The sequence below is a fragment of the Mandrillus leucophaeus genome, unplaced genomic scaffold (assembly GCF_000951045.1).
Source record: "Mandrillus leucophaeus isolate KB7577 unplaced genomic scaffold, Mleu.le_1.0 Scaffold49, whole genome shotgun sequence".
Taxonomy (NCBI): Eukaryota; Metazoa; Chordata; class Mammalia; order Primates; family Cercopithecidae; genus Mandrillus; species Mandrillus leucophaeus.
Window position 1 is genome coordinate 3,636,016 of NW_012105253.1, and position 26,475 is coordinate 3,662,490.

Below are 26,475 nucleotides of genomic sequence, written 5' to 3' on the forward strand. Positions count from 1 at the left end.
TTTTGTATTTTTCGTAGAAACAAGGTTTCACCGTGTTGGCCAGGCTGGTCTCAAACTCCTGACCTCAGGTGATCTGCCTGCCTCGGCCTCCCAAAGTGCTGGGATTACAGGCATGAGCCACCATGCTGGGCCACTAAATGATGATTTTAAAAGTCAGATAATTATGCCACACCTTAATATTTAATACTTTATTTCTACATATGACATTTTGATACAGGCATGCCCCATATCATATGGACTCTGTGTTACATAAACTGTAGCTATATTGAGGACAGTGTCCACTGCTGAAGGCAAAGTTTTAAAATGAAAAGTCCATCTACCATTAGGTAAGTTCTGTTGCTTTAAGTTAGGAAATTTTTAGATTGCTGGAAGTTGATGCCTGCTTTCCCTCTCAGATTTTCTTTTTTCTTTTTTTCTTTTTGAGGCAAGGTCTCACTCTGTCCCCCAGGCTGGAGTGCAATGGCAAGATCATAGCTCACTGCAGCCTCAGCCTCCTGGGCTCAAATGATCTTCTCACCTCAGCCTTCCATGTAGCTGGGACCACAGGCATGCACCACCAGTCCCAAATAATTTTTTCGTATTTTTTGTAGAGATGGGGTTTCGCTGTGTTGCCCAGGCTGGTCTCAAAATTCCTGGGCTCAAGCAATCCTCCCGTCTTGGCCTCCCAAAGTGCTGGAATTACGGGCGTGAGCCACCACATCCAGCCCAGATTACCTTTTTTAACTTATTGACAGATAAAGATCTGGTCTGCTGTAATCAAAACATTTTCTGTTGAAAATAAATCTGAGAGATGGCATCCTGGAAGTAGAACCATCAAACTATAGAGCCATTTTCTTTACAGTCTCAAGGAAAAGAGTGGTTGTATTGATTCATTCTATCCTTTCTCTTGTGTACATGAAAGAAAAGCAATTGACAAAATGCCTACATTTTAATGTGAGATGTCAGACAGCACATACTTTTCACTTTAAGGTAGTCTAAGAATCTATGGGGTTCCCCAGACAGGAGGACACCTCAGATACCAACTGGTGCCCTGATGCTTCACTTATTAAAGCAGAAAAAAAAAAAGAAAACCCTACCACAAGGTTTAATGTATGACACAAGAGCCAAGCTGCTCAGGTTGAAAGAACAGTGGGCCTCATGCTCACTTCGATTCCATGAAGCGACTGAAATGGCTCCGTGAACTTTTGCGGCTCAGCTTGAAACTGCTAATTTGGTCCAATTCTTCTTTTTCCACATAGAAAATTGGTGCCCAGTGAGATAAAGTGACTTATTTCTGTTCACATAGGCCAGAAATAAATCTTAATTTCCCTTTTTAAAAAAAGATAGTACTCTCACTGCTATGTCACACACTGTTATATTTTTTAAATGTTTGCAGATGTTAAATCAAAGCATGCACCTTAATGAATCTTTTCATCTCTTGGGAAATAAACCATCACATATTGTGGAAACTCTTCCTTTGAATTTCTAAAAACATGGAACACATACTCATATTGTCTATCCACAAAATGCACCAGGCATTATGCAGACACTTTTTTTTTTTTTTTTTTTTTTCCAGATAGGGTCTCACTTTGTTGCCCAGGCTGGAGTGCAGTGGCGTGAACATGGCTCACTGCAGCCTTGAACTCCCTAGCTCAAGTGATCTGCCTACCTCAGCCTCCTGAGTAGCTGGGACTATCAGTGTGCTCCACCATGCCTGGCTAATTATTTTATTTTTATTTTTGTAGAGACAGGGACTCACTATGTTGCTCAGGCTCAGACGCTTTTATGTATGTGATCATTTAACACTTAGGAACAAGAAATCCATCCCATTGTACTGATTGAACATCTGAGATTCAGAAATTATCTGCTGTTTTGGAAGACTACAAGATGAACCAGGCAACCTCTTCAGTTTCTGTTGTCAGGGAAGTTTACTTAGATTTTCTGAAAGAGCAATTGAGCAGTTTTGAGTCATTTGCCTCTTCGAGAGATTGTTCCTATTTCAGAGGTCTTTTGTTTTTCTTTTTTGTATTTTGACTAGAGTTTGTCTGATCTAAATACATGTTTTCTCACAGAGGGCAGAAATTGCTTCATAAGGAGTCATTTTGTCCTTTCTTCTGATAAACCTGCCCTCCCCTCCTCTGCAAGGGTTCACAGTAATGTGCAACGTCCACTCTCTGCGCTAAGTGACAATGACTGTAATTTGAGAGAGCAGTGACCAAACCACTGGCTCCTTCAGAGGCTGGTTATTTCAACCATCTGGAGAAAAGTGGAGGCTCCTAATGCCGAGTGAGGACCTTAAGTCGTCTAGGGCAAAGACTCATTTGTTCGTTCATTCATTAATTCACCCATGCACTTGCTGGACAAACTTGCATAGGGTACTATGCCCCAGGGGGATGAGGAAGGATAAACTACGGAGGGGCCCATTCACAACAGCTGCACATCAGGGCAGAACAGAAGTGCGCTAAGAGCACCAGCTCCAGGTCACCCAAGGATGACCAGGAAGGCTCCAGGCAGATCAAGCGTTCAAGCTGGGTTTGGAGGAATATCCTTGATTCTGGAGGTGGAGCTGGGAAGCAGCCATCCCAGACAAGAAAATGGCAACCGGAAGCTGAAGACACCAGGATGAGGAGTGGGCCAGTCAGAGTCCTTACTCCTGCATGTGCTGGGGGACAGATGGACTCCTACAAAGAGCTGAATGCTGGGCTGAGAAGTTTTAGTCCTTAGGAACTACTGACTGTTGCCAGCAGGAAGTGACAGCTCCTACCCTGGCAGCTGCCCACAGGAAGTGAAGAGCTGGGGAGGAAGATCCTCAAGGCAGTGAGGACAGAATGCAATATCCCTAGGGGAAGGCAGTGAAGGCCAGACCTAGGGCACCGGCGGGGAGAATGGGTGGGACAGGAGAGCCGTGGAAGACAGGATGAAGCCAGAAGGAGAGCCGGAGAAGGACCCGAGGTGGGTGAAGATGGTGGGAGTGTCAAGGGGATTCTCACATTTTTATTTTTAACTTTAAAAAAATTTTAATAGAGACAAGGTCTCTCCATCTTGCCTAGGCTGGTCTTGAATTTGTGAGCTAAAGTGATCCTCCTGTCTCAGTCTCTCAAAGTGCTGGGATTACAGGCATGAGCCACCACGCCCGACCGATCCTCACATTTTTTTTGATACAGAGTCTTGCTCTGTCCCCCAGGCTGGAGTGCAGTGGCATGATCTTGGTTCACTGCAACCTCCACCTCCCAGGTTCAAGAGATTCTCCTGCCTCAGCCTCCCAAGTAGCTGGGATTACAGGTGTGCACCCCCACACCTGGCTAATTTGTGTACTTTTAGTAGAGACAGGGTTTCACCATGTTGACCAGGCTGATCTGGAACTCCTGACCTTGAGTGATCTGCCCACCTCTGCCTCCCAAAATGCTGAGATTACAGGCATGAGCCACCGTACCTGACTGATTCTCACATTCTGAAATGACAGTTAAGCCCGGGACTCAAGCAGGGAGAGAAGCCAATGACCTGGTTTTGGTGAGAAGGTTATGCATTTGTTTCTGAACATGTTGACGATGAGACTAAGTCTTATAGTTTCTTGTGCACCTCCCTTGGTGCCTAGAAGAAAGGTTAAAACAGGACAAATTCCAGAAGGACTATCTTGAGAGAGGAGTCACCTGGGCTCAGAAGGCCCAGGGGCCCTTGGGAGCTGCATGCAAGGGCAGCAGTGGCTTGCCTCACTTGGTTCTCCCGCTCTTTCTTCTTTCCCTTGTAAAAGTAACTGAAGCTTAAAGGTGAAAATGACTTAAATAATAGAAACCATGTTAGCTCTACTCCCCTTCCCCATTAGCCACAAATTGGTGGCGATCACTGTTTTGTGCACCGAGCCTGGGTCTCACGCTTGCAAGTCCTTGAGCTCATCTGGAGTCAGCTTCATCAGTTTGTCCACACAGAGCAGGATGAGGGTGAGGAACCAGAGGCTCCAGCCAACAGCCGCCGCGATCCAGCCGTACTCGTCCACTCCTGCGCGGCAGCACCGGGCTGCTTGTGGGCAGAAGTCCACGTCTGGTGGGGAAGGGAGAGTAAGGACGACGGCATGCACCACCAGTCCCACCCAGGCTTCTCTACCATTAATATTAACAGAACAATCACAGCGCGGTAGCTGACACTGATGTGGGTCTACTACGTGCCATGCACTGTGCTGTGTCCTTTTACACATTAGCTTATGCCTTACTCACAAAGTGACAGGTGCAATTTTTATTCCCATTTTACATGAAGAAACTGAGGCTGTAACTTGCCCAAGGTCACAAGATGGAAGAAGGAGAACTCAAACCAAGTCTGCAGGACTCTGAAGCCGTACTCTTAACCTCTATGTATTATTCCCTAATACCCTTCCTTTTTTTTTTGTTTGTTTTTTTTCTTTTTGAGACAGAGTCTCACTCTGTCGCCCAGGCTGGAGTGCAGTGGCATGATCTCGGCTCACTGCAACCTCCACCTTCTGGGTTCAAGCAATTCTCCTGCCTCAGCCTCCCAAGTAGCTGGGATTACAGGTGTGTGCCACCACATCTGGCTAATGTTTTGTGTTTTTAGTAGAGAAGGGGTTTCGCCCTGTTGGCAGGCTGGTCTCGAACTCCTGGTCTCAAGTGATCCACCTGCCTCGGCCTCCCAAAGTGCTGGGATTACAGGCATGACCCCCCACGCCCAGCCTACCCTTCCTTTTAAGTGCCCAAGTTAATGCATTTGGTCATTCAATGAGGGCAGGATAAAGGGAACCAGACAAAATAAAGGAAAACGTTCTTCTTTTCTTTTTGAGAAGGAGTCTCACTGTGTTGTCCCGGCTGGAGTGCAGTGGTGCAATCTCAGCTCACTGCAACCTCTGCCTCCCAGGTTCAAGCAATTCTTCGGTCTCAGCCTCCCTAGTAGCTGGCACTACAGGTGCATGCCACCACCTGTATTTTTAGTAGAGACTTGATAATTTTTTTGTATTTTTAGTAGAGATGGGGTTTTACCATGTTGGTCAGGCTAGTCTCGAACTCCCGACCTCAGGTGATCTGCCCACCTCAGCTTCCCAAAGTGCTGGGATTATAGGCGTGAGCCACTGTGCCCAGCTGCAAAACTTTCTATTAGCTAGACATGCATAATAGTGGTTGCTGCATGGATTACTGAGCGCCTTGTGGCTAGAAGTATGCAAGAAGAGGAAGAACGTGCACAGAAGAAGAAGAAATATGTATGTCAAGGACAGCAAAACCAAGCTCTTGCATTGGGTGGAAGTTGGACTAGATGATTTTTTGTGGCCTTTCCACCTCCAAACTTCTTCAAGCATTTGAACCTAGGGCATTGTTAGCTGCTGACCTGGGATGGGTCATTAAAGCGATCTGTGTCAACGATTATGCACCTAGATGGGGATCAGAGCCAAGAAAGCCTTTTAGACCTGCTCTGCAAATAGTTCTGGGACAAACCACACTGGTGCACAGGAAGGCCAGGAAGGCCCTTGGCCACTTGACACCAACCAACGGAAAGCGGGGAGGCCTTTGTTTCCCTCCCAGGCCGAGGGCCAGTTCTGGGGTTAGAGCAGTTGGCAGGAGAAGCTTACTGAGGCACAGCTCCAGGGTCCCAGGGTCTGGGTGGTGAGTGGCCAAGGTTGAGCTGTTGCTGCTGCTTGCTTCTGGAAGAAAAGATGGGAGATAGTCTCAGGCACCAGCAAAAGCCATTCCCAGGCATAGATTTTGAAATCTTCTTTGTAAATCAGTAGTGAGTATTATAAAAGTATTATAGAAGCTCCAGCATGGGCATATTGAGGCTTTCTGCAACCAGCTAACTCCCTGTTATGGACCGAATTATGTTCCCCTCTCCCCAGTTTCATATGTTGAAGTCCTAACCCACAGTGTGATTGTATTTGAAGATGGGGCCTTCAAAGACGCAGTTAAGCTTAAATGAAGTCCTGTGGGTGGGCCCTAATCCAATATGGCAGGGTCCTTAGAAGACGAGGAAGAGGCCGGGTGCAGTGATTCATACCTGTAATCCTAACACTTTGGGAGGCCGAGGTGGGCAGATCACCTGAGGTCAGGAGTTCAAGACCAGCCTGGCCAACATGGTGAAACCCCATCTCTACTAAAGATACAAAAATTAGCTGGGCGTGGTGGTGCATGCCTGTAATCCCAGCTACTTGGGAGGCTGAGGCAGCAGAATCGCTTGAACCCGGGAGGCGGAGGTTGCAGTGAGCTGAGATCACACCATTGCACTCCAACCTGGGTGACAAGAGCGAAACTCCGTCTAAAAAAAAAAAGAAGAAGAAGAAGAAACATCAGCAGCATACATGCACAGAGAAAAGTCCACGTGAGGACCCAGTAGAAGACATCTATCTGCAACCCAAGCAGGGAGGCCTCAGGAGAAATCAAGCCATCAACACCTTGATCTTGGACTTCCAGCCTCCAGAATGATGGCTGTCAAAGAAAATTAAACATCATACAAGCAAGTCCAGAGATTGCCGGAATACGCAGCACATAGATTGATTCGTGAGCAAGGAGTGGAAAGATGAAAAGGACTTCAGCATGAATTCTTAAAGTCCTGTTGGCTTGGGGTGTGGGATTGGGTTAGGGATCTGAGGCATCCAGGTTCCTGTCCATAACTGACGATAAGAAGAGAGATGACCTCTAAGTTCATACTGTTCAATACGGCAGCCACTAGCCACTTGTGGTTGTTTAAATTTATTACAATTAAATTCAGTAAAAAACTCAGCTTCTTGGTTACATTAGACACATGCCAAGGGTTCCACTGCCACGTGTGAATAGTGGCTACCATATTGGAAGCACCATTCGGACATGGGACGTTTCCACCCTCAGTGTAAGTTCTATTATTAGACAGTGCTAATGCTGACCTAGGTAGATGGAAACCAAGAGATGGATTGGAAGAACCTTCCTAGAAATTATATTACTGTTCATTCTGCTTCTTTGGGAATGCAAAAAGAAAAAAAAAAAAAAGGTGGTGGGTGTGGAAACTCTCAAGGCTCCCCTGACTATGGGTCAGCGTGTCCTTCAAAGGTGCGTGTTGTCACACAGCAGGACAAGTTAAGAAGAAACCTGCTGTTTAGCTAAAACCATGAAATTGCTGCTGAGACTAATTTTATGCCACCCAACCCCCAAGCCACTCCAATGTCCTGCTTAAAGTATAGTAATTGCCTCGATGCAATCTGTTACTGTAAATTATTTACAGCTAAATGGCTTAGAGCCTGGTCTTTATTTGTTTTGGAGAAACTGATTCCTCACTATTCTAATTTTCCTTATGACTCAAATAACTTCCTTGGCCTTGACTTTCATCTCACCTCTACACCTAGAATGGAAGTTGTCCTCTTCCAAAGTGAGTGGAAAAAAACCCTAGTTGGCTGAATGCTAGGGTTAGGTTCAAGCTTATGAAATGGCCATTGTTATAGGTCAAAATTGTTCGATATCAGTAATTTTCTGTGGTTCAAATGGAATAGCCCCGGTGAAAATTCCTAAGAATTTAAACATCGCCCTCCTCCCTTATAAGCAGAGCCAGAAGCGAGGGAGGGACTGGCTCACTTGGGGCTATTCCACAGGAAAAGCTGCTGGGAAGACCCAACAATTCAGTGCAGTTAAACTTGTCTTCTGATTTTCAGCTCCCATCACAAGCAAGACACTGTCAGGGTGAGTAGAAAGAAACTCAGCACTCTAATTTGGGGAGGGGTGAAGCTGGAAAATAAAATGAATGTGCTTACCATAATTGCTGACATTCACTGTGTGCGTTCTATGGGCTATTTCTTTTGTTGTTGTTATTGTTTTTTTGTTTTTGTTTTTTTTTTTTGAGATGAAGTCTTGCTCTTTTGCCCAGGCTGGAGTGCAGTGGCCCGATCTCAGCTCAATGCAAGCTCCGCCTCCCGGGTTCACGCCATTATCCTGCCTCAGCCTCCCAAGTAGCTGGGACTACAGGCGCCTGCCACCACACCTGGCTAATTTTCTATGGGCTATTTCTAAGTTCTTTACATGAAATTATATCAATGCCTCTTGACAAGCACTATGATGGTCCCCGTGAGATAAAGGAGGAAACTGGGCATAGAGAGGGAAAGTAATTTGCTTGAGGTCGCATAGCTAGTGAGTCATGGAAGATGGAGTTGGGTTCAGGCTCAGCGGCTCAAGAGCGCACGTCTTGAACCTCAACACCAACACCCCTGGCAGTGGCTGCAGAAGAGAGTCTGAGGATGAGAGGGGCAGATACAGGACTTTGGGGTGCAGGGTTGGTTTTGGGAGCGGGAGAGTGTTGCAGGGCATAGAAAATGTGGTGGTGTTCTGAGGTGGCTGAGAACAAAATCAAAGCCAGGAGCATGAGATGGTAACCAAGGTCCCTCTGTCATGAGTTGCAGACCCCGGCCTGGCAGGGCAAGGCAGCGGGTGTAGATCAGCCTTCCAGCCTCTGTAGGAAAATAGGGAGATAACCCACATTTCCAGTGCCCAGGGAGGCAGGAGGGTGGGAGACAGTGAATGGCAGCCCTCCTGGCAGTCAGGTTCTGTGAAAGTCGCAGAGAAAGTACAGGGGACAGAGAGGGGCAGAGGACTTAGGAAAGGGAAGGTCAGACACAAATGTGCATGGAGAGGATTGCAAAGCACGAGAGCTCCGGGGGGCTGAGAAGGAGCCTTCAGGACACAGCGGACCAAGAGATGTCATTTTGGTCCTCTGATGGGTGAGACTCCAGCAAATAACTTTTTCCTTTCTGTGTGGCAAAGGCCAAGAGAGGTGACTGCTCCTGCCCTAGATGAGGAATTGAGTACCTGATCTCTGTCTTAGGCCAACCTAAGACCACCCCCACCCCAGCCCCACCTCCCACCCCCTGCCTAATCCTTCAGATGAGAAAGTTCTGTTTCCTCCTTCCTTTGTGCAGGACCAACCCTGGCCAAAGAATCTTCCCCCTCCTCCTCCTCCTTTCCCTCCCACCTCTCTTTTCCCTCCTTCCCTCCCGCTTCCCAGCCTGGCCACGAATAAAGCTCATAACGCTACCTGCCGAGCAAGCCGAGTGGAGGGAGGCAAAGGCCAGGCCGAGGATCAAGGTGGCCCGGGTGGCAGTGGGGAGGCTGTGCATGCTGGAAGCTGTGCTGAGTGCCGGGTGCAGGTGAGCCGGTCTCGCAGAGTTGTGCTGAGTGCCTACTGCAGGTGAGCCGACTCCAGCCTGCGGGAGCTGGAAAGCAACTCTGCCAGACGTGAACTTACGCTGGGTGTTTGGGGGAAACACGACGGGGTGGAGCAAAGGAAACTTGGCCTGTCACACCTTCTCTCACCTCTCTAGAAGGGAAGCCAAACTGTTGGCTGAGGAAGGAAGGGAGGGGCACGCTATGCCCTTCTCCCCTGAGCACAAATTTTGTCCTTATTGAGAAAAAACGGGAGGATAAGAGAGATCTGTGTCATGCTGGTTCTTGGGACATGAGTTTGCTGCCTCTCCCATCTGCAGGTGTAGCATGGATGCTCAATTCCATTTGGTCCAGTATTCACTGAGCACCTACTGTGTGCACTGATTGCACTATGCTGAAGTCGGGAGATACCTGCTCTCGAAGTGCGTTAATTATAAACACATATCATTCAACCTCCGAGCAGTGTTCGGGGAATGGCTTGGGAAGGATAAAGCACTGTGGGTTTCAGCAGTGGAGGTCACATCTGCTGGTGGGACGCTTCAAGAAGAAAATGGCATTGGAGGTTGGGCATGAGGGCTCACCCTGTAATCCCAGCACTCTGGGAGGCTGAGGCAGGTGAATCACTTGAAGTCAGGAGTTCAAGACCAGCCTGGCCAACATGGTGAAACCCCATCTCTAACAAAAATACAAAAATTAGCCAGGTGTGGTGGTGCATGCCTGTAGTCCCAGCTACTCAGGAAGCTGAGGCAGGAAAATCGCTTGAACCTGGAAGACAGAGGTTGCAGTAAGCTGAGATCCTGCCCCTGCATTCCAGCCTGGGTGACAGAGGGAGACTCTGTCTCAAAAAAGAATGGAAAGGAAAGGAAAAGGAGGGGAGGGGAGGGGAGGGAAGGGAAGAGAGAAAGAAAATGGCATTTGGCTCGGGCCTTGAAGGATGGCTAGAATTTTGACAGGGGGAGAGGGGAAGATGGCACTGTAGGTAGAGGGACAGATGAGTAAAGACGCAGAGGTAAGGAGGTGTCAGAGGTGGGCTGTACCAGCAGCACCTGGAAGCCCAGGTGAGCCCAGGCGGGTGAGGTGGGGAGGCTAGCGGAGAGCTGTGGACTGAGCTTCCGCGTGCCTGGTGGAGGAGTTTGAAACAAAGTCAGGAAGCAAAGGGGAAGGTTCTGTAGAGATTTTGAGCTGAGGAGTCACTTGACTTGAGTTCTGCATTCAGTCTAAAACATTTATTGAAAACCCACCATGTATATAAAAGGTCTTGGCTGGGCGCGGTGGCTCACGCCTGCAATCCCAGCACTTTGGGAGGCCAAGGCAGGCAGATCACGAGGTCAGGAGATCGAGACCATCCTGTCTAACACAGTGAAACCCCATCTCTACTAAAAATACAAAATATTAGCCGGGCGTGGTGGCGGGCGCCTGTAGTCCCAGCTACTCGGGAGGCTGAGGCAGAAGAATGGCATGAATCCGGGAGGCGGAGCTTGCAGTGAGCCGAGATCACACCACTACACTCCAGCCTGGGCCACAGAGTGAGACTCCGTCCCAAAAAAAAAAAAAAAAAAAAAGAAGGTCTCGTCCTAGGCATTGGAGACTGAGATGACTGAGACACGGTTCTTCCCCTTGAGAACACAGTTCAGCAGGGAACCAAACCTGGAAGAAAGAAATTTGATGCAACCTGGCAAGACTCAAATAGGGGTACCTTCCACCGTGATGGGAATAAAAAGAAGGACGCGATGCAATCTGCCTGAGAGGTGTAGGGGGAGGAATCACAAAGAAAGTGATATTTGGGCTGGGCGCTGAAGTTTGTATGTGCAGATTAGAATTGATGGGATTTTCAAGTCAAAGGAATAGCACCTATAAAGGCGAGGGAATCGTCTGTGTGCACACAGCCTACCGTGTGTGGATGTGTTCCTGCACATGTGTGGGCCTGGTAAGGGTGAGGGGTGGACTCCAACTCTGTGGAAAGACGTGGAAGGCGTGAGTAAGCCCCAGGGAAGGATTTCCTAGTGGAGTGTAACAGCCCAGGGGAGGCATTTTTTTTTTCTAATTTGCTCAAAGATATAAAAGAGTGGTGGCCTGTGTTCCTGGATTGGGGAATGGGGTCAACATGCCCTAGGAAGGGTGATTTTCAGGCAGCGCATAGAAGTCCAGTTTAGGCATTACCACTAGTTGAACATTAAACAGTTGCATGCCAGGCCAGGCTCTTGGTGTGGGGACCTGGGGGTGAGAAAGACCACACAGCCCTTGTGCTCAAGGAATTCAAGGTCCACACAGAGAGGACACTGCTTAGTAGAACAAATGCTGTCCTCAATGTTTTCCTCACAAGTAAACCCTGCAGTGAGCTTCACAGGGCAGGACTGATTTATCCGATGGGCACTAGGGATAACAGCAATGCATGGAATCACCAAGATTTTCAAGGATCTCAAAAATGTTTGAGACCTGAGAAAATATTCTTGGATCCAAAATTCGAACAACAGACCAGGCATATTGGTACATGCCTGTCATCCCAGCACTTTGGGAGGCCGAGGTGGGAGGATCACTTGAGCCAGGGAGTTCAAGACCAGCCTGCGCCACATAGTAAGACCCTGCCTCTACAAAAAAAAACCACAAAAAATTAGTTAGGTATGGTAGTGTGCACCTGTAGTCTCAGCTACTCAGGAGGCTGAGTGGGGAGGATCACTTGAGCCCAGGAGGTCAAGGCTGCGGTGAGCTGAGATGGCACCACTGTACTCCAGCCTGGGTGACACAGTGAGACTCTGTCCCCAAACAAACAAACAAAAATTTGAACAACCAAAAACTGGGCAAAATAAATAATTGTTTGAAAAGCAGAGTGATACAGTTCATTTGAAATGTTTAAACGGAAACGATTGAATGTGGGAGGCTGGGTGCATTTTAATGTTTTTGACGTGAGCAGAGCCCGTCCCTCCTGTGGAATCGGAACCTGGGGTATACAAACATGTAAGATGTCCTGCCTGGGGCTGTTGTTTTGGTGGATTGAACAGCATCCGCAGCCTGAGCTGAGACCATCCTATCAAGTCACATCAGGGAAAGCTTTTCTGGGAGGCAGTGGATGTGGAGGAGGGGATCATGGGTTGGCCCTCCCTCCCTATTTTATCATTGTTATGTGATGTCAGACTGTTTTAGATGAGCTGTTTGTAGGACAAACGTTCTATCTACAGATGGAAGAACTTTGTTATTCCAAAATAGTATAGGCTAGGCCAGGCGTGATGGCTCATGCCTGTAATCCCAGCACTTTGGGAAACTGAGGCAGGTGGATCATTTGAGTTCAGGAGTTCAAGACCAGCCTGACCAACATGGTAAAATCCCGTCTCTACTAAAAAAATACAGAAATATTAGCCAGGCATGGTGGTGCATGCCTGTAATCCCAGCTGCTTGGGAGACTGAGGTAGGAGAATCACTTGAACCGGGGAGATGGAGGTTGTAGTGAACCGTGATTGCGCCACTGCACTCCAGCCTTGGCAACAGAGCGAGACTCCGTCTCAAAAAAAAAAAAAAAAAAAAAAAAAAAAAAAAAAAAAAAAAAAAGGGTGGGCTGGACTGGCCACTGATAACTGTTAACCCCAAAGAAAGGGCTGTGTGTGTGTGGCCACTTTTTACTTTACGAGTGTCACCAGGATTCGCTGTTTTTAGCAGGTCTGCAATTAATAACTCTATGTGGCCCGTTTCCTCACTCATACATTTTGCATCAGGTTTACTTTGGAGCGTGTACCAGGAAGTTGCCTTACTCAAAGCTAGACTTTCTCAAGACTTTTTTTTTTTTGGTTGAAATAGGTACTTGGTTACACATACTCTTTTAAAAGTTCAGGGTGTCTGTGGCCAGGCGCCATGGTGGTGGCTGGAGAGCGGGGGTAGCCAAGAGAGTGGGATTCCAGGGCTCTCACTGCTTCCAGTTTCACCTGTTAACCCTGATAAGATTTCATGTGAAAAAGAAAAGAAGTAGGCAGAGAGTTTTCGGGGCTGAAAGATGGAAAACCTGTAGTCTGTGGCCTGGAATGGCCCAGGGAAGAATATTTCATGTTCATGAAGCTTCTCTTGTGATCCTGATAGGCCCGTTTGCCACCTGTCCATCTTGGGAAAAGACCTCTGACCTTGAACTTGAGTTTTTCATCTCTGGTTAACCCAAAATCCATTCAGAGGAGCATTGTGGCCCTACCCAAGCCTGTGCCTGCCGAGCCCCAGCTCCCTCACAGAGATGGGGTTGGCGGCTCTTCTTGCTCCTGGCTCTGTCACGATCTGTTTTTACAAAATAATGTCAGGCTCTGGGTGCTTGTGGGACCGAAACATCTAGATGTGGACCTGAGCAGCACTTAGTTTGTGGAGGAGTTAACCTCATTCCCTGCCCCTCAGTGATGGGTCTGTAACTTGGAGAGAACAAGAAGTTCCCTTTTAGGGAACCTTGAGAACTACAACTGTTAAGATCATGCCATAGAGTTAGTTGATCAAAGTAAGAAAGTCAGCAAGGAAGTCCTGGAGTCCACCATTTGGACTCATTTTTGAACACTTCCCAGAATGATTAATTCAGCTTGTTCAAAACTGCATTGGGAGGCGGTGCAGCTATGGTCCAGACATGCGGAGGTTAACAAAAAGGGGGTCCTTCCTCTTGGCAAAAGCAACCTTCCACCTGGGTTCTGTATCTTATTCCCTCCCATATTCTCTGAAGTATATTTCTTAATTTCCAAACATACGGAGGTTTTCTAGTTATCTTTTTGTTATTGATTTTTAGCTTAGTTGCACTGGGATCTGCGAATATACTTTGATGATTTCTATTTTTTGATGTTATTTAAAAGACACCATATGACCAATTTTTGTCTTGAAAAGAATGTAGTCGTGGGGTCAGTGTTCCGGGTAATCCATTAGATCGAGAGTGCTAATTGTGTGGTTCAGAACATCTATATTTTTCCTGTCTTTTAAAAATTTGGTCTAATTATTCTATTGAATACAGAGATGATTGTGGGTTTCTTTCTTCCCTGTAGTTTTGTGTAGTTTTGTCAACTTTTGCATTAAATATTTGAGGCTGTAACTGAGGTACAAACAAATACAGAATTTTGACACCTTCCTGGCAAATTGAACCTTCTTTTAAAAAATCATTTTGTAATATCCCTCCTCTCTCTCTCTCTCTCTTTTTTTTTTTTTTTTTGAGATGGAGTCTCTCTCTGTCGCCCAGGCTGGAGTGCAGTGGCGCGATCTCGGCTCACTGCAACCTCCACCTCCCAGGTCTAAGCAATTCTCCTTCTTCAGTCTCCCGAGTAGCTGGGATTATAGGTGTGTGCCACCACACCTGGGTAATTTTTGTATTTTTGGTAGAGACAGGGGTTTCACCATGTTGGCCAGGCTGGTCTTGAACTCCTGACCTCAGGTGATTTACCCGTTTCAGCCTCCCAAGGTGCTGGGATTATAGGTGTGAGCCACTGCGCCCGGCCTTCTTGATCTCTAGTAATGCTCTTTGCCGTAAACTTTACTTTGTCTGATATTTGTTTTCCTGTGTTTTACGCTGGATATTGCCTTCTGCTCAATCTTTTATTGGGCAGAAGGCAATATCCAGAGTAAAACACACAGGGAAACAAAAAGAGAAAGAAGAAAGTAAGAGAATTACAGGATGGAGTGGAAAGATCTAACCTATGTGTAATCAGTCACAAAAAGAGAGGAAAGAATGATTCACAAGTTGTATTTGATGGCTGAGAAGTTTTCAAAACTTATTAATAACATCAAGCTCCATATCCAATTACCTACAAACCCCAAAGAGACAGAGAGAGATTCCATCTCAAAAAAAAAAAAAAAAAAAGACAGAGATGAAGGATAGATGAAGGATATTACAATTGCCTACAAACAGCTTTCTTTTGTTTTTTTTTTTGGCATGCTAAATCATTTTCCCATCATATTACTTTCAACTTTTCTAAAACCCTGTGCTATGTTTCAGATACATATCTTATAATAAAATCTAGTATTGAATTTTTTTTTTTTAAAAGCCCAGTCTGACAATTTTTGTCTTCAATTTGGCCACTTAATCTATTTACATTCGATGTATTTACTGACATGTTTAGGTTTAAATCTATCATTCTACTGGCTGGGCCAGTGGCTTAGACTTGTCATCCCAACACTTTGGGAGGTCGAGATGGGAGGAATTCTTGAGCCCAGGAGTGAGACCAGCCTGGGCAACATAGTGAAACTCTGTTGCTAAAAAACAAAACAAACAAACAAACAAACAAACAAAAAACCTGAGTTTGGTGATGCAAGCCTGTGGTCCCAGCTACTCAGGAGGCTGAGATAGGAGGATTGCTTGAGCCCAGGAGGTCCGAGATGGCAGGGAGTCATGATGGAGTCACTATGCTCCAGACTGGGTGGCAGAGTGAGACCCTGTCTCTAAAATTTAAAAACAAACAAATCAATTAATCTATCAATCATCTTACCAAGTGCTCTCTACTCTTCCCATCTAGCTTATGTTCCTTTTCTCTTTCTTCTTACTACTTTTGGATTGAGTTGTTTTGTTATTCCATTTTGTAGAGATTACGACATACATTCCTTTTTTGTTGTTTTTTAAGATTATTTTATTCTGCGACCCAGGAGCATAGATCCAAGTTACCCGGAAGATATGTTCTCACAAGTGCATTCTTAACATATCAAAGTCTAATATTAATTGACACTTTTACCACCTTCATAGATAATATGAAGACCTCAGAACTTTAGCTCTATTTATCCACTCCTGATTTTTTTTTGAAACGGAGTCTCACTCTATCGCCCAGGCTGGAGTGCAGTGGCGCAATCTCAGCTCACTGCAAGCTCCGCCTCCTGGGTTCTCGCCATTCTCCTGCCTCAGCCTCCGGAGTAGCTGGAACTACAGGCGCCAGCCACCACACTCGGCTAATTTTTTTTTTGTATTTTTAGTAGAGATGGGATTTCATCATGTTAGCCAGGATGGTCTCGATCTCCTGACCTCGTGATCTGCCTGCCTCGGCCTCCTAAAGTGCTGGGATTACAGGCGTGAGCCACCGCACCCAGCCTATCCACTCCTGATTTTTATACCATTATAGTCATGTATGTATGTTATACACATACTTTTTAACTCAGTAAGTCATTATTATTATTATTTTCCAAGTGAATATATGAGTGAAATTTATTAAATTTATTTACATATTTACCAGTTTATTGTTCTTAATTTATTTTTGCATGTCTGGTCTTCCATCTGCGATCATTTCCTTCTCTTTGAAGAATACCATTTAGTATTCCCTAAGTGGAGCGATTAACATGTTGTTTTGTTTGTCTGGATATGTTTTTATTCTTCTTTCATTCTTGGAAATTACCTTCATTGGGTACAAAATGGAAGGCTGGCAGATATTTTCATTCAGTGCTTTGAAGATAACATTTCATTTCTTTTGACTACCATTCTTTCTGTTGAGAACTGTCCACCTCACCAGCGCTCCCTTGCAGATAATTTGCCTATTTTATTTCTTTGGCTGTTTTAAAAATTTTCTTTGCCTTTGATTTTCAGCAGTTTTACTCTAATGTGCTCAAGTATGGATTCCTTTTATGTCCTCTTTGGGGTTTGTAGGCAATTGGATATGGAGCTTGATGTTATTAATAAGTTTTGAAAACTTCTCAGCCATCAAATACAACTTGTGAATAACATTGTCTCCTCTCTTTTTGTGACTGATTACACATAGGTTAGATCTTTGCACTCCATCGTGTAATTCTCTTACTTTCTTCTTTATTCTTTATCTTTTTGTTTTCCTGTGTTTTGCTCTGGATATTGCCTTCTGCCTAATCTTTTATTAAATCTCTTGTCATCTGTATCTAATCCTGTTTTATAACTACCCATTGGGTTCTTAATTTCGATTATCTTAGTTTTAGTTCCAGAATTTCCATTCTGTTCTTTTTTATATTTTTTCTCTGCCGAACTATTCAGTCCTGTTTTTCATCTTCATAAACGGAGGGGATGTAATTCCTTTAAAATCTGTGTCTGATAACCTCAGTCTTTGCCATTCTTCTCCCATTCATTTATTTCCATTGTCTCTTATTTCTGCTGTTTTCATTCATGTGGTCATGTTTCTTTGCATACCTGGTTATTTTTTATTGTGGGCAAAATTGCAGTTACACACTATTGTTTATAGAAATAACCTGAGACCTAGGATAATGCTTTCTTCCTGTAGACATGATTTTTGTTGTTGTTGCTTTAATTGAGTGCTTGGGGGCAACAAAAATCTGCTATCATGTCATTCCAGTCTCAGGAATTGAGATGATGTGTGTCAGTTTATTTTGGAAACTTTTCCTTCTGTGGTGTAGCCCTTTAGAAATTTTATCCCCAAGGAAATACCAAAGATGAGCACAAAAATGCATACGCAAAGTTCTCCATCTCAATATTACAGTGTTTGTAAAAGTAAAAGCTTGGAAGCAGCTTATAATGAAATAAAGCGTAGCTATTAAAACTGTTTTTGGGACCGGGTATGGTGGCTCACACCTATAATCCCAGCATTTTGGAAGGCCAAGGTGGGCTGATCACCTGAGGTCAGGAGTTCGAGACCAGCCTGGCCAACATGGCAAAAACCCATCTCTATTAAAAATACAAAAATTAGCCAGACCTGGCGGTGTGTGCCTGTAATCCCAGCTACTCAGGAGGCTGAGGCAGGAGAATCGCTTGAACCCAAGAGGCAGAGGTTGCAGTGAGCCGAGATCATGCCACCGCTCTCCAGCCTGGGTTACAGAGCAAGACTCCATCTCAAAACACAACAGCAACAACAACAACAAAAAACATTCTTGGGTAACATTTAATTACTTGGGAAAACATTTGCCATAGTATACAAAACAGAAAAAGCAGGATATAGATCTTTATGTCAGTATAACTCCAGTTTTGTAATACATACACATATACAATGAAAAATGTTTGGAATGAATCCTCTCAAAATGTTAGTAGTGGTCATGTCTAGGATGTACTATTTTGGGTGGTTTTAATTTTGTTTTTAATACTTCTTTGTGTTTCCATGTTAAAATAATGAATGTGTATATTATTTTTATGATCAAAAAATAAAATTAAGTTAATACTTTTTTTTTTTGAGACAGAGTCTTGCTGTGTCACCCAGGCTGGAGTGCAGTGGCACAATCTAGGCTCACTGCAACCTCTGCCTCCCGGGTTCAAGTGATTCTGGTGCCTCAGCCTCCCGAGTAGCTGGGATTACAGGCACCCGCCATTATGCCCGGCTAATTTTTGTTGTTGTTGTTGTTGTTGTTTGAAATGGAGTTTTGCTCTTGTTGCCCAAGCAGGAGTGCAATGGCATCATCCCGGCTTGCCGCAACCCCCGCTTCCCAGGTTCAAGCAATTCTCCTGCCTCAGCCTCCCGAGTAGCTGGGATCACAGGCATGTGCCACCATGCCCAGCTAATTTTGTATGTTTAGTAGAGATGGATTTCTCCATGTTGGTCAGGCTGGTCTCAAACTCCCAACCTCAGGTGATCCACCTGCCTCGGCCTCTTAAAGTGCTGGGATTACAGGTGTGAACCACTGTACCCAGCCTAAGTTAATACATTCTTAAATATTATCTCACAGGAAAGCAATATAGTCACAATGAAGCCGATAGATTTTACATATCTGTACCATTATCTGGGGAAAATGTTCAATATCAGGGAATCTTCTTTTCCATAAAAAACAAACGAACAAACAAACAAACAAACAAAAAACAAGCTGGCCAGGCATGGTGCCTCATGCCTGTAATCCTAGCACTTTGGAAGGTTGAGGTGGGTGGATCACTTGAGATCAGGAGTTCAAGACCAGCCTGGCCAATATGGTAAAACCCCATCTCTACTAAAAATACAAAAACTAGCCAGGCATGATGGTGGGCACCTGTAATCCCAGCTACTCAGGAGGGTGAGGCAGAAGAATCGCTTGAACCCAGGAGGTGGAGTTTGCAGTGAGCCGAGATCGCACCACTGCACTCCAGCCTGGGCAACAGAGCAAGACTCTGAAAAAGAAAAACAAAAAACAAAACACAAAACAAAACAAAACAAAAAAACTTAAGCTTTAAGTTTCCCATGGTGCAGATTACTGCCTGTCATCTATCATAGCCTCTGCTCTTGGAGTGCTCATGGTCACAACGGAATGTACAGACACATCCATGAATGGTCAGGACACAAAGAAGACACAGGATATAACATCGGATTGCAATTAGAATCTCAGTGTTGGAAAAGGACCTCAGAGACCATCTGGGCCAATCTTTAACCTCGAAGAATGCCCTCTGTAATAATCTGTTCTCATGCTGCTAATAAAGACATACCTGAGACTGGGTAATTTGTAAAGAAAAGAGGTTTAATGAACTCACAGTTCCACATAGCTGGGGAGGCCTCACAATCATGGCAGAAGGCAAAGGAGAAGCAAAGGCACATCTTACATGGTGGCAGACAAGAGAGCGTGTGCAGGGGAACTCCCATGTATCAAGCTATGAGATCTTGTCAGGCTCATTTCCTATTATGAGAACAGCACGGGAAAGACCCACCCCCATGATTCAGTGACCTCCCACCAGGTCCCTCCCACGACAAGTGGGGATTATGGGAGCTACAGTTCAAGATGACATTTGGGTGGGGACACAACCAAACCATATCACTTTCCTATAAAGAAAGTATCACATTATAGAGTTTGGTATAACTGCATTTGACCTGTCTTGCTTCTTAAAGTCATTAGTTGGACTTCTGCTTAAATGCCTCAAGGGACTGGTTTCTTACTAATTTTTAAGACAACCAGCTCTTCTATGGGATAGCAACAGAGCTAGCCCGGATAGAAAAGTTTGTGAGTTATTGGCATCAAACAGGTAAGGGCATTTTAAGGTGAAGTTAATAAACCGTTGGAAGGGAGGGATTTTCAGCTCTCAACTCTATGATTGGCAATTTCTGGTTCTCTACAAATAGTCTTATCTTTTGTGCAAAATATTTCTGTTGGCACAACAATCTGAGCCTGTGGTCAGATTCGTCTTTTGTTTAATAAACAGATATGTTTGTTCTCAAAGAGTAACTTTAAGCTCAAGTTTTTGGAAATAAGCTGCAGGTTTGTGATAAATATTCCACCAATTTTTCTTCTCCAGTTTTGTTCACGTACAACTGAAAGGAACCAGACAGTCAAGTCAATGATTGTTTGGATCTGTCTTCCCAACATCCGAAGACCTCTCTCTCACTGTGTTTTCTGGACTCTTCTACAACTTTCCTTCATTCTCTTTCTCTTTTTTTCTTTTTCCTTTTTTAAGACAGAATCTCACTCTATTGCCCAGGCTGGAGTGCAGTGGTGCGATCACAACTCACTGTAGCCTCCACCTCCTGGGGCTCAAGCCATCCTCCTGCCTCAGCCTCCTGAGACTCAAGCCATCCTCCTGCCTCAGCCTCCTGAGACTCAAGCCATCCTCCTGCCTCAGCCTCCTGGGGCTCAAGCCATCCTCCTGCCTCAGCCTCCTGAGTAGCTGGGACTACAAGCATGTACCACCACACCCAGATAATATTTTTTATTTCAGTAGAGATGAGGTCTTGCTCTGTTACCCAGGCTAGTCTCGAACTCCTGGGCGTAAGCCATCCTCCTGTCTCAGCCTCTGGAAATGCTAGGATTACAGGTGTGAGTCACTGCGCCTGGCCTCTTTTTTCTTTTTTGAAAATGCTTTGTCCATATGTTTCATTTTATTTATGTATTTATTTAGAGACAGGGTCTTGCTATGTTGCCTAGGTTGGAGTACAGTGAGTATTCGCAGGTATTATGGCCTCGAACTCCTGGGCTCACAGTGTATTATGGCCTCGAACAATCACAGTGTATTATGGCCATGAACTCCTGGGCTCAAGTGATCCTCCCACCTCAGCCTCCTTAGTAGCTCGGGCTACAAGTATGCACTACCATGCCTAGCTCCTCACCTTCTCTTGTCCAAGCTGCGTCTAGGTTGGTTGGTTGGTTGGTTAGTTGGTTGGGAACATAAGAGTCCTGAGTCAAGAGTCCTGGATTCCAGTTTTCATGTTGTTACTTGGAGTGTGACCTTGGAGAAGTCATGTAACCTTGGTGTCGATGCGACTTTCTAGGAGGGGAACACAAGGGGAAAAGTCTGGGGGAATTATGCCTTCCATCCTTTGTGGGGAGACTTTTCTCTGGGGTCCGCAGGACTCTGCAGAGGGGATACATGATGCCCAGAAGGGGTTTTGCTATGTATAGCTCCTAACACAAAGGGGTGTTAAGTCCTGTGAGAAACAAGTGGAAAGCTACTGCGATGGCATGAAAAGACCCTGAAATGCAGAGCCTTGAGTTCTGCTTCCAGCTCTGCCACCAGTTACCTGTGGGACCTTAGGCAAATCGGATTCGCTCCCTGGAGTTCTATTTTCTCATCTCTAAAGTAAGGAGACTGAATCAGATGATCTCGAAGTTTCTTCTAGTGGCAGATTTCTATGACTCTGTAGTCAATGCAGAATATTAAATGGAGAAAGAAGAGAAACAAGCTAGTACATTTAAATTATTATTTTTTTCTTTTTTAGAAAGTGGAGGTGGAAATCTTGGTAAGAAACTTGTGTAATTGAGAGTAAATATTATTATGGAAAAGGCAAATAACTGAAGAGGTGCTCCCAAGTGAAAAATTTAGGCTAGGGCCGGGTATGGTGGCTCATGCCTGTAATCCCAGCACTTTGGGAGGCCGAGGTGGGAGGGTTGTTTGAGCCCAGGGGTTTGAGACCAGCCTGGGCGACATACAGAATCCCTCTCAATCTTAGGCTGTAGGTAAAAAATCCATCCATGATAAACTTCAGGGCATTCTGTTATCTCTCTTTTTTTTTGTTTTCCTGAGACAAGGTCTCACTCTGTCGCCCAGGCTGGACTGCAGTGGTGCAATCTTCATTCACTGCAGCCTCAACCTCCCTGGCTCAAGCGATCCTCCCACCTCAACCTCCTGAGTAGCTGAGACTATAGGTGCATGCCACAAAGCCCAGCTAAGTTTATTTTTTGTAGAGACAGAGTCTCGCTATGTTGCCCAGGGTGGTTTCAGACTCCTGGGCTCAAGCAGTCCTCCCACCTCGGCCTCCCAAAGTGTTGGGATTACAGGTGTGAGCCTTCGTGCCCAGCCCATTCTGTTCTCTTTATGAGAAAACTTCATTTTCCTAAATCTCATTTCCAGATCCTCCATGATGTGGCAAGTGAAGACAGGAATGAAAGGAATGTAAAGCAGGTTTGCTCTGAAGAGAAGAAGAGAGAGACACAGCCAAGGTACACTGAGGTGGAGAAGAGGGAAGCTGGAGGGCTCCGTGGTAGAGGAAGATCTTCTCCTAAGGAATGAGGTGGTCGTGTGCTGAGGGGTGTGGGGAGGAGCAGAGAGTAGAGGAGAGTGGAGCTGTCTGAGAGCCACTGGGAGGGCTCTGTGTCCTAGGACGTGATCTAGAAGACAGAAAGTAGTAGAACAGCAGGGAATGCCCCACTGACATTGGACGGCAGCTGTGAGCACTGAGACACATTCCTGGAAAAAGTCGTGGCCAGGAGAAAGTGGAAATGTGCATGGCAGGGACGATCCTGGTTCCAGCATCCGTAGATTTTATCTCAGTGTGCTGATTCATGAACTCTTGGACCTTACTATCAATGAATTGCATTCAGTTGCACATGTGTGTGTTCGTGTGTGTGTGTGTGTGTGTGCGCATACAATGGAGGAAGATGAATGCCATTCCCTCTTTTTTTTTTTTAGCAACCTCAAATCTTTCTTTTCTGTCTCAAGCACTTTGTTTATGAGTGTATGTTGTAAAGGATGGTGGGTGGCAGAGTCAGTGCCTGGCCAACAGTGAAGAAGTATTCAGCCTGGCCGGGTGCAGTGGCTCACACCTGTAATCCCAGCACTTTGGGAGGCCGAGGCAGGTGGATTGCTTGAGGTCAGGAGTTCGAGACCAGCCTGGCTAACAAGGTGAAACCCTGTCTCTACTAAAAATACAAAAAATTAGCCAGGCGTGGTGGCGCGCACCTGTAGTCCTAGCTACTCAAGAGGCTGAAGCAGGAGAATCACTTGAATCCAGGAGGTGGAGGTTGCAGTGAGCTGAGATCACGCCACTGCACTCCAGCCTGGGTGACAGAGCAAGACTCCACCCCCCCCCCAAAAAAAAAAAAAAAAAAAAAAAAAAAAGAAGTTTTCAGCTTGAGTGGATGATAAAATCAGTTATTTGAATGAAGGCTGTCTGGAGGGAATTCAGTTCAGAAAACTCAGATGCTGTTTTTAGAAAAGTCAGATTGTTACTTTTCCAGCTAGATTATTATTTTTGGATTAAATCCCTTGCAAACATTTTAGCTGGCTCTCTATTTATCCTTTGTCATTTTCTAAATTACAATGATCTCCTCCTGTAAATTGATCTTGTACAGCTGAACATGTGATTGTGCGCAATAGTTTCCTAATCCTGGGTGCAAGGATATGAGAACACAGGAAGCCCTGTGTCTAAAGGAATGCCTGCTTTAAAGGCACGTAAGTGGAATGCTCATCTCTTCACCCTCAAGAGCCATTCTGTAAAAAGTCCTCAGGGCATGAAAGTGCCTTGCCAGGGACCTTTGAGGCCAAGTGTAAAGCATTTGGAACTGGCAGTGTGCCCCAGACTTGTCTAAGGAATGGGAACAGTGGCCTGAAACACCAAATGTCAAAAGCAATGTTAGTTTGGATAATATAGAGGATCGATTCTGCCCTAAGAAAGTTGTTTCTCTCAAGACCTAATGCTGAATTTAAATATTATTTTCTTTCAAAGTATTGAGTTGACTTTGAGAGTGTATAAAAATATTTTGTTTAGGCTGGGTGCGGTGGCTCACACCTGTAATCCCAGCACTTTGGGAGGCCGAGGCGGGCGGATCACGAGGTCGGGAGGTTGAGACCACCCTGGCTAACACGGTGAAACCCCATCTCTACTAAAAATACAAAAAGTTAGCTGGTCGTGTTAGCTGGTGGGCGTCTGTAGTCCCAGCTACTCAGGAGGCTGAGGCAGGAGAATGGCGTGAACCCGAGAGGCAGAGCTTGCAGTGAGCCGAGATCGCACCACTGCACCCAGCCTGTACGACAGAGCGAGACTCAGTCTCAAAAAATATATATATATATTTAATGTTATATATAATGTTTAATGATTCGTAGGAGGATTACTTTCTTTTTAAAAAATTCAATGACACAAATAATTAGAGAAATAAGGCTGTATTATCTGGCTTTGGGCAAGTCACTTAGCCTTACTGTGTCTTACTTTTCTGCAAGAGTGGATTGGACTAAATCATCTATAACTTACCTGCCAATAGACACCCTTGTGGGGGCCAGAGCTATGTTTGGTTCTTCTCTCCTCCTTTCCTTCTTCCTTTACTCTTGAGCTTCACAGTAGGGAACTCAGAAAATTTACTCTGGTTTTGGACAAATTGGACTGTGTTTGCTAATGCTTGGCCTGTTTCAACTTTCCAAGAATCAGCAATGCTATGAAATGTTGCACATAAAAAAATGGAGCTCAGACAGGAAACTTCTAGAGAAATGTTAAAGATGTCATGGTTCAAAGAGATTGTCTCAAATGTACTTCATGGGTAAGAAAAAGTAGGAGTTCCCATTTTAAAAGTTATTTTTTTGAGAGAGGGTCTTACTCTATCACCTTGGCTGGAGTACAGTGGCACAATCATGGCTCACTGCGGCCTTGCACTCCTGAGCTCAAGTGGTTCTCCCGCCTCAGTCTCCTGAGTAGCTGGGACTACAGGTGTGCACCTCTATGCCCGGCTAATTTTTAAATTTTTTGTAGAGATGAGTTCTCACTATGCTGCCCATGCTGGTCTCAAACTCCTGGGCTGAAGAGATCCTCCTGCCTCAGCCTCCTGAGTAGCTGGGACTACAGGTGTGCACCTCTATGCCCGGCTAATTTTTTAATTTTTTGAGACCGAGTTTCGTTCTTGTTGCCCAGTCTGGAGTGCAGTGGCGCGATTTCAGCTCACTGCAACCTCTGCCTCCTGGGTTCAAGCGATTCTCCTGCCTCAGCCTCCTGAGTAGCTGGGACTACAGGTGTGCACCTCTATGCCCGGCTAATTTTGTATTTTTAGTAGAGACGGGGTTTCACCGTGTTGGCCAGGCTGGTCTCGAACTCCTGACCTCAGGTGATCTGCCCGCCTCGGCCTCCCAAAGTGCTGGGATTACAGGCTTGAGCCACCGCGCCCGGCCTTTTTTTTTTTTTTTTTAATGGAGTCTTGCTCTGTCCTTCAAGATCGCACCACTGCACTCCAGCCTGGGTGATAAGAGCGAGACTCGTCTCCAAAAAAAAGAGAAAGAAAAAAAATGAAAATCTGAAAGAATCAACCAAAAAAAAAAGCCTTCCTGGAACTAATTAAGTTTTTGTATAACAAATCCCTTTTTCTCCACACCTGTCCATAAGGACCAGCAGTAGCAGGGTGCTTTTAGCTAATACATCTTCATGGTCCTACCTCAGGGGAATATCAACTCTCTAGCCTTGTGTCATCATTTAGTTTGTAAGGATCTTAATCATCTCTCCTGTCCATCAAATATCACAGTGGTCTATTACGCTGAAGACAATATACTGATTGGACCTAGTGAGCAAGAATAACACGGTGTAGACTTATTGATAAGATATTTGGATGTCAGAGGGTAGGAAATAAATCAGACAAAAATTTAGGGGACTTCTATCTCAGTGAAATTTCTTTTTTTTAAAAAAATTTTTTCTTTTTGAGACAAAGTCTGGCTCTTTCACCCAGGCTGGAGTGCAGTGACGTGATCTCGGATCATAGCAGTCTCAGCCTCCTGGGATTGAGTGATCCTCTCACCTCAGTTTTCAAGTAGCTGGAAGCACAGGCATGCGCCACGACGCCCAGCTAATTTTTGTTTATTTTTCATAGAGATGAGGTCTCACTATATTGCCCGGGCTGGTCTCAAATTCTCTTTCCCCAGCCATCCCTGACATTGCTCAATAGGTTCATGAACAAAGCGGTTATGGTGGCAGGGATGGAGGTTGTGCGTGGGCTCAGCAACGTGGACTTCCACTCACCAAGGCCAGCCTGGCTACGGCCACTGCTGAGTGCCCAATCTGCCAGCAGCAGAGATCAACTCTGAGCCCTCAAGATGGCACTATTCCCTGGGGTGATCAGCCAGCTATGGTACTGGGGGGTCCATAGACCGGTACCAGTCCATGGCCTGTTAGGAACTGGGCCACATAGCTGGAGGTGAGTGGGTATTGCCACCTGAGCCTCCACCTCCTGTCATGTCAGCAGCACCATTAGCTCCTCAGAGGAGTGTGAACCCTATTGTGAACTGTGCGTGAGAAGAACCTAGGTTGTGTGTTCCTTACAAATCTGATGCCTGGTGATCTGAGATGGAACAGTTTCATCCCCAAACCATCCCCCAACCCCCATCCGTGGAAAACCTGTCTTCCACAAAACAGGTCTCTGG

General features: G+C 45.5%; 1 protein-coding gene across 1 annotated transcript; it reads right to left on the reverse strand.

Annotated features, from left to right (window-relative positions):
• Window positions 1–1,715: 1,715 nt before the first annotated feature.
• TMEM213 (transmembrane protein 213) lies at window positions 1,716–9,148 on the reverse strand. Its single transcript, XM_011995473.1, has 3 exons — window positions 8,962–9,148; window positions 5,546–5,617; window positions 1,716–4,017 (listed from the first exon to the last, which is right to left on the reverse strand). Exons 1-3 carry the CDS (start codon window positions 9,041–9,043, stop codon window positions 3,848–3,850), a joined length of 324 nt encoding a protein of 107 aa, XP_011850863.1. The 5' UTR covers window positions 9,044–9,148; the 3' UTR covers window positions 1,716–3,847.
• Between the last annotated feature and the right edge of the window lie 17,327 nt (window positions 9,149–26,475).

What these genes read in the sequence shown, in the direction of transcription:
- TMEM213 (XM_011995473.1), bottom strand. Translation starts at nt 9,043, where the DNA reads ATGCACAGCCTCCCCACTGCCACCCGGGCCACCTTGATCCTCGGCCTG. An exon ending in CCACTCGGCTTGCTCGGCAG is followed by an intron (nt 5,618 to 8,961) that starts GTAGCGTTATGA and finishes CTTTTCTTCCAG; the next exon opens with AAGCAAGCAGCAGCAACAGC. An exon ending in GACCCTGGAGCTGTGCCTCA is followed by an intron (nt 4,018 to 5,545) that starts GTAAGCTTCTCC and finishes CTTCCCCACCAG; the next exon opens with ACGTGGACTTCTGCCCACAA.